We start from the raw sequence: 13,976 nt of genomic DNA on the forward strand, positions 1-13,976 counted from the left end.
TTACCTTATCAAGCCCCCAGAGGACGAGTTCTTCAGCAGAGCTGAAGCCTTGCAGGTCGGTTTACTTTATCTTACTGTGTTCAGGAATTAAAGTTCTGCGTTGCTACGACGGATTTCCGTCTGCCAGGTTCCAGAGAGGCCATGTATGAGATGAGTGTAGGCTAGGGCTGGGTACCAAATTCAATACTTCGTAGGCCCCGACCGAATTGCCTCTAAAGTAGAGTATCGAGAAATGCCTCCTCATTCAATAACCAATTTAAATACCTAAGGAGTAAATCTCATCAGCATCAGTGAGCCAATCTGCATTCAGCATGCTTCTACCAAGATCTAATAATTTCTGATTGGCTGTCTAACGTTACACGTCGTAGAGACACGCAGGAAAAACTCTACGTTACACAGAGACTCCTCACGTAGTCGGAGCTGGAACGTAAATGCAAAGATTTGTGCCGTAATGTATCGGAAAAAGTATCGCTAGGAACCGTATCGAATCTCACGTTGTTGGTATCGGTACCGGTATTGAAAATCTTACCCAGCCCTAGATGCAAACATTATACATGTTGTTGTTGTTGTTAAGATTATAGTCTGAGGAATAATCACGGTATCACGATTATTATGCATTTATTAATTTCACAACACTTCTTATGTATAAAAATCACATGAACACTCTTTAAATTTAGATAGATGTGTTATTTATTGCTGCCTTTTGAAACTTTCGAAGACCACAGTAACAACAGTTCTAGTAAAAATGATAGAAAGAAACTGAGAACATCTCTCGTGCGGTACAGTAGTAGCTTCCATGTCTCTGATAAGCAGGGCACTTTAAGCTTCTGCAACACTGGTGTAACTTTGTTTTTGTTTTGTGCAAGTTGCAACAGTTGCAATGATTGTGGAATGTTTTTTTACATTTTCATTAGTTAGAATAATTAACAAAAATAAGACATAATAAAATTATTGTATGATCAATCATCAACCTTTTTATTTAAATTCATCAGAAAAGATTAGAGACTAGAGAATAATCTGTCACACCACAAACCGAGGCCAAGATGGCAACAACAGTGCTGTCGTTCTAAGAAGAAGTAGGTCCTATCTAAAAGCTAGGAACGGCCCTACTAGCTGGTGTGTCTGAAAGCTGCTAGACAAAATGCATCATGTCATGGGGAGATGACGCAGCATGTTGCCAAGAAAACTCTTTGCGGCCTTATAGGGGGATGAAGAAGAGATAGTTATGTTAAGTAGTAACGGCACTGACATTTGAGCTATTGAAGAGTTTTGTCTCTTAACGTAATGTTATTGTCAGCTCACTTACTGTAAATGCAAACGTTGGCTGGCACGCTTAATAGTGAAATCGGTTAATCGCTGCATCCCTAGATGAGTGTGTAGATAAAAAATATATTAACTTTAAAGAAAAAAACAAACAGAACCAGCTTCCTAGAACGTAATTATGTCAGTAGTTGGCTGTAATTAGCTGTGAATTCGTTCGGGACTGGAGTCAGTGGGTACGCGTCCCTTACATTTCTGGTATATGGCTTTTCTGCATCGAGACATACTCTTTCAAGAGAGAATCATGATGCATCGACGAACGCTTTTTTTTACCACCTCTATTAAATATGTGGCCTGTGCTGTGTGATTTTAGTGCCTCTGCTTGTTTTCCCTGAATCTGAATGTTTCATAAAAAATTATTTTCTGTAGTTGGATGGTCTTCATTCAGTTGGTGTGCAGTTGTTACATTTGTATCAAACCTACAATAACAGATTTTTATTTGTTTGGCCACCTGGGGGCAGCAAAACAAGTTGTCAAGACATTAACAAATCATTACCTTGATCATAGCTTGATCACTTAGCTGCTTTAATTTCAAAATTGTAGGTGCAGGAGGTCACAGCAAAGGTTGTTATGTGGGTGTACACTACCGGTCAAAAGTTTGGGGCACCATACAAATTTCCATTCCACACCATTATAAGCAGAATACCAGCTGATCTGAGTGGGTGGCTGATCTTCAATGCAATATCTACATTGCCCATTATCAGCAACCATTCATCCAAAGTTCCAAAGGCACATTGTGTTTACTAATCTGATATCATTTTAAAAGGCTAACTGAGAAAACATTGGAGAACCCTTTTGCAATTATGTAAGCACATAATGTAATCTGAAAACTGCTTCCCTGATTAAAAAAGCAATGCAACTGATATCAGCTGGTATTTTGTCTATAATGGGTGGAATGGAAATTTCGAAGTGACCCCAAACTTTTGACCGGTAGTGTATGTTGGGATGTGGGGGAGGCTTACAATCTGTACTTGCAGAAGATGAGAGTGATTCCTGCATTCCAAATAAACACAGTTAAAGTGATGGTTCGGAGTAATTTCACCCTAGGGTCCTTTGCACCATGACCTCGAGCCAAACACCCCCCCAGAAGCTTTTTTCACCTGGGTCAAACATTGGGAGAGTTAGCGTAGAGTAGCGTTATCAGCTGAATAGCTTAGTGCAGGGGCTAATGGATCCAAAGTGTCTTTTAACATTACCACACTAATAATGCCCGAAATGATACCAAACTTCTACACTAGTACAAATAGGTTATACACTCATAAAACGATGGATTGGAAAGTTTGTAAGTACACCAGAAGTTTATAACATTAAATATATAAATTTCCTGCTCTCTTCTGCTCTCTGCTGCTGCTGTTACTACCGGGCAGTAAGAGTGCTTAGGGCCGTCTACAAATTACTACACCGAAAAGAGATGCAACAAAAATATTTATTAATTTAATGATTAAATAAGGTAATGTCTCCAAACTTACCTCAATTGTAACTTGTCTCCCGCTAGTTATTCTACAGCACTTACTTTAAAAAATAAGTTAAATATAGAAATATTTTTGTTGCATCTCTTTTCGGTGTAGTAATTTGTAGACGGCCCTAAGCACTCGTCTTACTGCCGGCAGCAGCAACAACAGCAGAGAGCAGAAGCCAGCAGGCAAGTTTTATAAACTTCTGCTATACTTACAAACTTTCCAATCCAACGTTTTATGAGTGTATAACCTATTTGTACAAGTGTAGACGTTTGGTATCATTTCGGGCATTATTAGTGGGGTAATGTTAAGAGACACTTCGGATCCATTAGCCCCTGCGCTAAGCTGTTCAGCGGCTAACGCTTCTCTTCTCTAACTCTCCCAATGTTCGACCCAGGTGAAAAAAGCTTCTGGGGGGGTGTTTGGCTCAAGGTCATGGTGCAAAGGGCCCTAGGGTGAAATTACTCCGAACCATCACTTTAAGTGTATATTGATTTCATAATATCACTTGGAGAGGACAGACCAGTACCTGTTAACACTGTGACCCTCTTTTCCTCCCACAGCAACTGGTCCGCTGCAGTGGGAAGCTGGTTCTTTTGGACAAACTGCTGGTGCGTTTAAAGGAGCGAGGACACAGAGTTCTCATCTTCTCCCAGATGGTACGGATGCTGGATATCCTGGCTGATTACCTGAAAGGCCGACAGTTCCTTTTTCAGGTAGCTCCACACTGTTCTCATATAACCATCAGACATATACTGTACACACAGACATAAATATGCTCCCTAAAGGCTCTCTGGAATTTAGCTCCAGCTAACTAGAGAAAGCTGAAATGCCATCTACATATACATTTCTGAATTCTAAATGCTGTACATTTGTGCAGAGATTAGATGGTTCCATCAAAGGGGAGATGAGGAAGCAGGCGTTGGATCATTTTAATGCCGAGGGCTCAGAGGTAAGTTCTACCTATATGTATCCAGTAAATGCTGTATGTGTTTCGTTTAAATAAGTAAGGACTTTAACATAGAGAACCTCCATTTGCGCCTAGGATTTCTGCTTCTTGTTATCGACGCGTGCGGGTGGTCTGGGTATCAATCTGGCATCAGCTGACACAGTAGTCATCTTTGACTCTGACTGGAACCCCCAGAATGATCTCCAGGCCCAGGCCAGAGCCCACAGGATCGGACAGAAAAGACAGGTAGGCAACCACTGTCATAAACCTCTGCTCATCTTTGCTTTGTTGTATTTTGCAGCTGTATGCCAGCTGTCACCTACATCCACGCACCAATTAGTAAAACCATGTTGACTGTGGCTATAGGAAGCTGTAGCTGCTTAACAATAAAAGCGTTAGAATAGTTAGCCAGTGGAACACGGAAATAGTGACGCAGTGGCAGGAAATGTTATTTGGCATTGCTAAAAACTGCAGCTCCACTTGGCAGAGAAAGCTGAGATCGTTAACATTAGTGTTGCCTAGTTACTGATGAAATTGTTTGGTCAAGATTGCGGAAAAAGGCGTTAATTACTAATCCCACGGTAGGATACTATTTTAGAGGAAGAAACAGTCCTTAGATACTTTACTCCATAAAATTCTTTCAGCATATAATTCAAGTGGTCTGAGAGAAAACTAGACTTCTTGACCACCTCATTGCTTCTATTTTTCTGGCTTTAATAAATCTAGTCGTCTCAGGAGACTTTGGCCAATCACAGGTCATTTCAGAGAGGGAGAGAGCGTTTCTATTGGCTGTTCTACCAATGCAGATGCATGTGCACGTTCTTTTGGTGACTTAAATGATCTACCGTATCTAAATGCACTGCCAGAATGTGTTCAAATTTGATTTCTGATATATAAAGTATACTATATACAGCACTGTGTCCTTGTGGTTGGCAGGTGAATATCTACCGTCTGGTGACAAAGAGCTCAGTGGAGGAGGAAATCATTGAGAGGGCCAAAAAGAAAATGGTGCTGGACCACCTTGTCATTCAGAGGATGGACACTACAGGGAAAACTGTCCTCCATACGGGTTCTGCTCCCTCCAGGCAAGCAACACATGCTGCATTCTGCTGCTTTCATCCGTTTGGCTCGGCCCCTCTTGAACTAAACTGTCTGTGCTGGTTGACCACAAGGATTTCGCATTGAGAACCGGTTGCAACTAGGGATCTTTTTTTTTTAATTATTATTATTGTAATCGATTGGAAATTTTTTTTATTGAATCCCATCATTGGTTCCAAATTTAAGATTCGCAGGCTTTGCTTTCCGTAGCGGCTGCCGTGCTTCCAGGTGCTTATTGTGTTGCATCCATGGAGCTCAGTAAGCGGCGCTCTAGTCTGGCTTTATTTTACGTTGAAAAAGCCCGGTAAAACTGTAGACCACCACTGGCAATGTTCCTCTTATTTGTAAAATAAGCACGTCACCTGTTTCAACTCCAGCCCTCAAAGAATTGAGAATTGATAAGAACTGGAATCGAAAGGAAGAATCAGGATTGTAATCACAAATGTTAAAATCAAAACGATGCCCAACCCTATTGACCACCTTGTTATTGACAAATGAGTTTGTCGTTTTTTTCACCCCCCAAAAAAAAATCAAATCAAGAGATTTCACCTGTAGTGGTTGTACCCCCTTTAAAGGTTGCTGCTACACGTTGCTGTCATCTCACTTCAGTGTGTTTTATTGCATACAGTTCAGCACCATTCAACAAGGAGGAGCTGTCTTCCATCCTCAAGTTTGGTGCCGAGGAGCTTTTTAAAGAGCCAGAGGGTGAGGAGCAGGAGCCTCAGGTATGTAGTTAAATACTGAACTAGGGCTGGGCAATATATTGATTTTATATGGACATTGATATACTGTATGAGGCTAGATATTGTCTTAAATTTTGGATATCGTGATTTGACACAAGTGTTGTCTTTTCCTGGTTTAAAAGGCTGCCTTACAGTAAAGTGATTGTCTGAACTTACCAGACTGTTCTGGCTGTTCTGTTATTTGTCTTTACCCATTTAGTCGTTATATCTACATAATTGGTGGTTATTTATTAAAAGTCATTGTGTTAATATTTTGTGAAATCACCAATTGTCAACCCTACAATATTGCAGCAGTATCGACATCCATGTATTTGGTCAAAAATATTGTGGTATTTGATTTTCTCCATATTGCCCAGCTCTATACTATACCTACTAAATTATATATGTACATAATTACACATTTTCTCTGAAATACATGGAGAAGCATGTCATGGCCTTTTCTTCTCTGTAGGAAATGGACATTGATGAGATCCTCAAAAGAGCTGAGACCAGGGAGAATGACCCTGGACCCTCCACAGTGGGAGAAGAACTGCTGTCTCAGTTCAAGGTATACAAATGAGAAATATTTTTCTTTCTTTTGGGAACAATATCCAAATGTGTGATGCTCTTCTTCAGCAATTTAACATGTACAGTTGTTTATGACCTGAATTGTGCAGGTAGCCAACTTCTCTATGATGGATGAGGAGGAAATAGACATTGACTCGGAGCGTAGTCTGCGGAGTTGGGACGACATCATTCCCGAGGAGCAGAGGAGGAGGATGGAGGAGGAGGAGAGACAGAAGGAGCTAGAGGAAATCTACTTACTGCCACGCATGAGGAATTGTGCCAAACAGGTACACAACAGTCATGCCAAATATAGTTTATATAAACAAACTTTAATTTACGGGATAGTTCTGGTGCCGCCAGAGGTTCGACCAGATGTCACACAGCTTCCTCTTTCTCTGTGTTGGCGTTCTAACCTCTGGTGGATTTGTGAGGACTATGGTTAACTGCTCCTCAGATCTCTGCAGGGTAAATCCAGACAGCTAGCTAGACTATCTGTCCAATCTGAGTTTTCTGTTGCACGACTAAAACTATTTTTGAATGTACACATGTTCCACCAAAACAAGTTCCTTCCTGAGACTATTTTACAGTGGCACCGTGGCTCCGTCCAGCGATTAGCAGCACCCACGATGATTGAGATTGGTTTAAAGAAATGCCAATAAACCAGAGCACGTTTTTCTCCCATCCAGGATTGCTGTGTGGACTAGCCAGACCCTCCTTCGCAGAGTTGTGGAGGAAGGTCTGACAATGGGAGACTATGCCAAATACAGTGGCACTCATAAGTTTATGAACCCATGCTAAAGTTGACTAAAAAGAGGAATAAAAAAATCAACTTTTTGAAATTGATCTTAGAGTCTGAGGAAAAATCCAACCTTTAAAGGAACACGCCGACTTATTGGGAATTTAGCTTATTCATCGTAACTCCCAGAGTTAGACCAGTCCATACATACCCTTCTCATCTCCGTGCGTGCTGTAAGGCTGTCTGACGGCTCCAGCAGCATCAGGCCAGCACAGAACATGCAGGTGAATGGTTCTAGCAATCCTACTGCTCCCAATAAGTGACAAAATAACTCCAACATGTTCCTATTTACATGTTGTGATTTATAGAGTCACAGCGTGTACAAAAAACAACGTAACATGAGACTCAGCCGTCTTCTAACTGTAAATAAACCGGGAACTATAGAATATATTACTTGGGCGGAGTGATATGATCGCAGCAAGCCTGTCTGAGAATATAGTTCCAGGTTTGTTTACGGTTAGAAGATGGCTGTGTCTCATGTTACGTTGTTTTTTGTACACGCTGTGACTCTACAAATCATGTAAATAGGAACATGTTGGCGTTATTTTGTCACTTTTGTCACAATTCGGAGCAGTAGGCTAGTTGGAACCAGTTACCTGCAGGATCTGTGCTAGGCTAAGCTCATGCTGGAACCATCAGACAGCGTTACAGCACGCACGGAGATGAGAAGGGTATGTATGGACTTGTCTTACTCTGGGGGTTACGGTGAATAAGCTAAATTCCCAATAAGTCGGCGTGTTCCTTTTAAGGACACCAATTTTCTTTGCAAATGAATAATAAATAAATAAATAAATGTTGTTCTTTTAAAATACAGGGGGCATAAGTCAGTACACCCCTATGTTAAATTCCCATAGAAGATGTTTATTTTTAAAGGCCAGTTATTTCATGGATTCAAGATACTATGCATCCTGATAAAGTTCCCTTGGCCTTTGGTATTAAAATAGCCCCCCCACATCATCACATACCCTTCACCATACCTAGATATTGGCATGGGGTACTTTCCATAAAATCATCTCTCAATGCAAATCAAACCAGCTATTAGGCTAACTGAACTAAAACCATGCCAATCTCTAGGTATGGTGAAGAGTATGTGATGATGTGGGGTGGGGGGGTGGGGGGAGTGGCTATTTTAATCCCAAAGGCCAAGGGAATTTTATCAGGAAATTTATCATGAAATAACTGGCCTTTAAAAATAAACATCTGCCTGCCTCTATGGGAATCTAACATAGGGGTGTACTTACTTATGCCCCCTGTATTTTAAGGAAGAACATTTATTTATTTACGATACATTATTCATTCACAAAGAAAATTGGTGTCCTTAAAGGATGGATTTTTCCTTTTTTTTTTTTTTTTTATTAAGGCATTAAGATGATTTTTTTTATTCCTCTTTTTAGTCAACTTTAGCATGGCTTCATAAACTTATGAGTGCCACTGTATAATAAGGACTCATGATTTAGTTTTTTTCTGGGAAAAGAATAACATCATTTGTGTGCTATTTGCACTTTGGGTTCTTGAACTTCCTGGCAATTTTCTTGCTTTTTGTTACCAGATCAGCTTTAACGCCAGTCAGGGCCGGCAGAGCAGGAACAGGAGGTACTCTGGGTCTGAGAGCGACTCCCCCTCAGACCGGAAAAGGCCAAAGAAACGAGGACGGCCTCGGACCATTCCACGAGAAAATATCAAGGGCTTCAGCGATGCTGAGATCCGGAGGTTAATACAATTTTATTTTATAGAGAGGATGCAATTTTACACATTTCCAATACAGAGCATGAAACTGATGTGCTGCACAGAGAGTTTATAGCTATTGCTAATTTTCAACTCTTGTCCCTAGTTGGGCATTTCATGTACAATGTAATTAAAATATACAGCTTCCAGTATCACAATACACTATAAATATGGAAATACATTAAAGTACACATCACACTTTGCTGCATGTCATCCTTTCATGTCTTCAAGCTATTCTGTCAATTAAAAGCCATAAAAGCCCGAAAAAACAATCTTAAAAAAAAAAAATACACATCAGACAATACACATAATGTGGCTATCTATCCTCCTCACATATTCCTGTTAACATCTCTGTGAACTACTTACAGGTTTGTCAAGAGTTACAAAAAATTTGGAGGACCACTTGAAAGGTAAGCTGCATCAGATTTTCTTATCGTTTTTAACAGTTTAACAAATCAACATGCCACACGTCTGCTCAACGTCTAATCGTTACTCAGGTTGGACGCTATTGCGCGTGATGCCGAACTCGTGGATAAGTCTGAACATGACCTGAAACGCCTGGCAGAGACGGTTCACAACGGCTGTGTGAGAACGCTACGAGAAAACCCCTGCGGACCAGAGAAAACTTCAGGTAACCAAACCCATCTTTTTATCGCTTCAAGATTCCATCAGCCCCTGATGAGAAAGTTTTGTACATGTATATTTTGTATTAGAAAAAAACGGGCAGTGATTGGACTCAGGGGAGTTTCTACACTGATGATTCGGGGTTGGAATGAAGGTGGGAGGGAGACGACGTCTGTTAAGTAGGGCTGGGCAATAATTCAATATGAAAATGTATCGTCTTTCTATGGAATCCTATCGTGATGAAATCATACATCGAGATATTGTGATTAGGGCCGGGACTCGATTAAAAAAAATTAATCTAATTAATTACAGGCTTTGTAATTAATTAATCAAAATTAATCGCATTTTAATTCCATAAATATTTGACCTGAGAACAGTGAGAAGTAATTTTTTTCACATGGATTTTTAGTATACCATTGAATAATGACTGAATACATAAGCTTAAGCAACACAATATTGTTTATTTTTGTTCAACCAAGTCCAGCAGACAAGTGCAATTTTTGCCATTAAGTGTAGCAATAGCATATTTAGAAATATAGTACATTTCAGAAATTCAGGTCGCCTATAGGTAGGTAGACCTTCTGTAAACTATGTTTTTTTAAGTAAAACACAATACTTTCAAGTACATTCAGACTTAGTTACCCTGGTCCTTAAACCAGTCATCTGGTGGAGTGTAGGTTGGGTGTGGGTCCTTGTACTCGGACTCGGGCTAACGTCCACGCTAGCTGCTAAATGTTTTGCGTCGAGGTGATACTTGAGGCTCGATGTGCTGATATGTGATATGTGAATTCCTTGTTGCATAGCATGCACACAACCATGCTCTAATCGACGCTTCCATCCGTTCGTTTTTTATAACAAAATTTCCCATCCACGGAGCCAACCAAAGCGTTCTCGTCAGCTTCTTCGTTCATGTTCACTGTGGTTTGTTGTTGTCTGAAGCACTGACATATATAAAAGGTCTGAAGTCATGAACGCTAGTTGGTGCTCCAGTATAATCGGTCCATGAAAACTCATCCAGTGAGAAACGCCCCGCTGTGCAAAAATAAGTGTGATTAAAATGCGTAAAAAATGTTTAACGTGTTATTTTTTGTGTAATTAATTAACGCATTAAAGTCTGTAATTAATTAATCTTAATTAACGCGTTAAAGTCCCGGCTCTAATTGTGATATATAAGTACATCGTCTGAATTGATAATAACAAGCCCATACTTGCTCATTTTTCTCAGAAAATCTTTTAACTGCTAACTTTTGAGGAATTTAGGAGAAATCTACAAAGTGTAGTAAAATAAACCTCTAAATGTGTATTTAGGATTTTTTTTCATGCCTGCCGTTACAGTTTAATGCATTGTGGAGAGTGACAATGTTAGCTAACGGTATAGCTACACTATTGGTAGATACCTGGCTGGGCTAACTGCTAACTTTAGGTAATTGCTGACAGAAAAGTCTTCTTGAATCTTGTCAATTCCTTCGTGCAATGTACTCTGCTTCTGTAGCAATGAGTGACAGCGGCAGGTAAATAAACTTGCGTGATTGTCATTGAAACCGGCTTCCTTGGTAGCTAGGTAATATCAGTCCGCCGCTGCCGTAGCCTTTTTCCTACTACCAACTACAGGGAACAAAGTATAACTATTGCAATGCGATACAAGGTAGTTTTATTTCTAACATTATTCTATCAACACAGACATTTACATCGATAGTCTGGCATTATAATTTATTTGCCTCGGGTGTACTGTGGAGTGGGTCAGACTGTTTTTAGTGGCAGGCTAGTAGATACTGTTGACTTGCGCTAAGCCTAGCACCAGCAAACCCTGCAACTGGAAGGACTGGATGAAACGTGTTAAACGGTCTCCACTGATAAACAACACACTGGCTAACTTGGAAATTAGGTCCTATGTCCAAAATTCTGAACCACCCCTTTAAAAAAGAATTTGATAACACACAGATGATCTGTTGATCTTTACAAATTCAAGACTCCTAAGTCTAACCATGGCATAGTTCAGTGCTGAAAAAAAGATTGAATTGAGAATTGAACCATGACACCCTAAATCGGCTTTGAACATTGACATTGCCTTTCCATTTCTGAGGATTAAATGGGTGATACTTGATGAAACTGCACTGTTGTTTTTCCAATTGTTTGATGATCAGGGGGAAGAAGAGGGAAGGTTAAGGGCCCTACCTTCAGGATCTCGGGAGTTCAGGTGAACGCCAAGCTGGTTATCTCCCATGAGGAAGAACTGGCCCCGCTCCACAAGGCCATTCCTGCCGACCCCGAGGAGAGAAAGAGGTAAGCTTCCCGACAATGCATCATTTCTGTTGGACAGGATTGGCCATCACAGCTTATTTTTTATTGGTTTGTGTTAGGGCTGTTGCGATAACGGCAATATTAAAATACTGCATTATTGACATGCCGACCGCAGGGGATAGCAGCAATCTCCACAACTGCAATGTTCCCACCTATAACCTCAAAACTCTGTAAAATTTGCTTTGGTGAATGGTGCATACGTGAACAAACATATTAAACATTGATATGAAATGAACAATAAATACAGAAAAATATATACATACAAAATAACTGTTTCATAAGAAAAAAAGAGGCTGTTGCCCATCAGAATCTGATCATTTATATCATATATGCTGTGACATGAACTACAACCACTACCTTCAAAGTCACTGTTCCACTATCTTCAATGCCACTATTTTCGCCTTCACACCCCCAACCGGCCCCGTCAGACACCGCCTACCAAGAGTCTGGGTCTCCCAAGAGGGAGTTTTTCCTCGCCACTGTCGCAATAGCCATTTATAATGCTTGCTCTTGAGGGAATTACTGTAATTGTTGGGGCTTTGTAAATTATAGAGTGTGGTCTAGACCTACTCTATCTGTAAAGTGTCTCGAGATAACTCTGTTATGATTTGATACTATAAATAAAATTGAATTGAATATATAATATGTCTTTAAATCGTTCTAATAGATTATAAGTGGTGTTTCATGGAAAATTCGCTCGCGCCTCGCAGGAAAAAAATCAGCTGCTGCAACTGCACAATTGTTCTAGCCTAGAAATCTAGACTCACCCTAGCTCACTCTCCGTTGGCTTGCGAGCTGGAAAAACCAAACTCTGGTCAGGCCAATCACATCGTGTATAGAGTCGGTGGTCTTCTTGAAGACTTGGAGTTCAGCTTTTCTTTGAGAAAAGAACAAAAAACGCCACTGAAGTCATTCTTAAAAAAGGAAGATGTGTTTGGAGTTTTGCCGACCGGATACAGCAAAAGTTTAATCCATCAACTAGCTTCGGATTGAGCCCTGTCAATGGTGAGTTCCCACACCCAACATCTTGATTGTCAGGCTACAATTGTTCAACATGGAAAGGAAGCAGGCAGTGGCCGGTGTAAACCCACTGAAAGATAAACTACTCTAATACCAAAAGCAGTGTGTTAAAATAGAACCGTCTGAAAGTAGTGCAAGGATGCCAGTGGGACTTAAGTTTGACTTTCACTTTCCAGTTGAAACTAAATGTTTGTGCAGCCGCAGTAATGTTTACAACAGCAAAGTCCCTATATAAAGTTGTACTGAGGGAAGGTTAGAAAGAGTGAAGAAGACAGACATCCAGAGCATCAGTAATTTCTCCTGTCGTCCTCCCTCTGCTCAGGGCCGACGACCTCATTGCATAATAATTAGCCATGTGGATTTACCGCTAAACGAGGGTAGAGCCTAAATCAGATCTGCTAGAACGGTTGACGTAGGTAGGTTTAGGCATGGCAAGTGGGGATTGGTTAGGGTAGGAATAGCAGGGTAAGCCAGTCAGAGGCAGAAATGGGCAGGCCACGAGGCACGGCCTTTGACCCTGACGCGTCTAGTGGATCCGATGTAGCATATACCCTGAGAGAGGTGGTTTTGGTACCAATCCCTAAAAAATAGTTATCTATTTTCATCGGGTATCAGGCGACCTTTTATGATCACACATATCGCGATGACAATAAAAATACTGTCATCACTAAAACACATGAACATATATATATACAGTACAGGCCAAAAGTTTGGACACGCTTTCTCATTCAATGCGTTTCCTTTTATTTTCATGACTATTTCATGACATGAGATTCTTACTGAAAGCATCAAAACTATGAATGAACACATGTGGAATTATGTCCTTCAAAGTAGCCACCCTTTGCTTTTTTTATTAATAAGGGAAAAAATTCCACTAATTAACCCTGACAAGGCACACCTGTGAAGGTAAAACCATTTCAGGTGACTACCTCATGAAGCTCATTGAGAGAACACCAAGGGTTTGCAGAGTTATCAAAAAGAGAAAAGGGTGGCTACTTTGAAGAATCTAAAATATAAGACATGTTTTCAGTTATTTCACTTTTTTGTTAAGTACATAATTCCATATGTGTTCATTCATAGTTTTGATGCCTTCAGTGAGAACCTACAATGTAAATAGTCATGAAAATAAAGAAACACATTGAATGAGAAGGTGTGTCCAAACTTTTGGCCTGTACTGTATATTCACATTATAGACACCACTGCTGACTATTCCTCTAAGAATTTGGCCAAAATAAAGCATATTGACAATACACAGTCCAGCCATATACTAGGTTTTGAAGGCAACACAATACCTAATAATAGCGTAACAATAAAGCTTATTTATATAGCATTAACAGGAAAAAGTCATTTACAATAATACGGTGCTGTGGAGCCACCCTAAATTATCGCAGGGGAAA

At 40.3% G+C, this 13,976-nt stretch overlaps 1 protein-coding gene across 2 annotated transcripts in view; it reads left to right on the forward strand.

The window, feature by feature from the left end:
* Positions 1–13,976, forward strand: part of chd1 (chromodomain helicase DNA binding protein 1) — a 52,968-nt gene that overhangs the window by 23,921 nt on the left and 15,071 nt on the right. For both annotated transcript variants that reach the window (XM_028601090.1, XM_028601091.1), the window contains exons 15-26: positions 1–55; positions 3,341–3,493; positions 3,658–3,729; positions 3,823–3,972; positions 4,663–4,811; positions 5,453–5,549; positions 6,019–6,114; positions 6,224–6,400; positions 8,459–8,619; positions 9,003–9,044; positions 9,132–9,265; positions 11,403–11,541. The exon at positions 1–55 is cut by the window's left edge and continues 105 nt beyond it. In XM_028601090.1, the coding sequence (XP_028456891.1) occupies positions 1–55; positions 3,341–3,493; positions 3,658–3,729; positions 3,823–3,972; positions 4,663–4,811; positions 5,453–5,549; positions 6,019–6,114; positions 6,224–6,400; positions 8,459–8,619; positions 9,003–9,044; positions 9,132–9,265; positions 11,403–11,541 (1,425 nt within the window). The remainder of the gene's footprint in view (positions 56–3,340; positions 3,494–3,657; positions 3,730–3,822; positions 3,973–4,662; positions 4,812–5,452; positions 5,550–6,018; positions 6,115–6,223; positions 6,401–8,458; positions 8,620–9,002; positions 9,045–9,131; positions 9,266–11,402; positions 11,542–13,976) is intronic.

Source organism: Perca flavescens, chromosome 16 (genome assembly GCF_004354835.1).
Source record: "Perca flavescens isolate YP-PL-M2 chromosome 16, PFLA_1.0, whole genome shotgun sequence".
Lineage (NCBI taxonomy): Eukaryota > Metazoa > Chordata > Actinopteri > Perciformes > Percidae > Perca > Perca flavescens.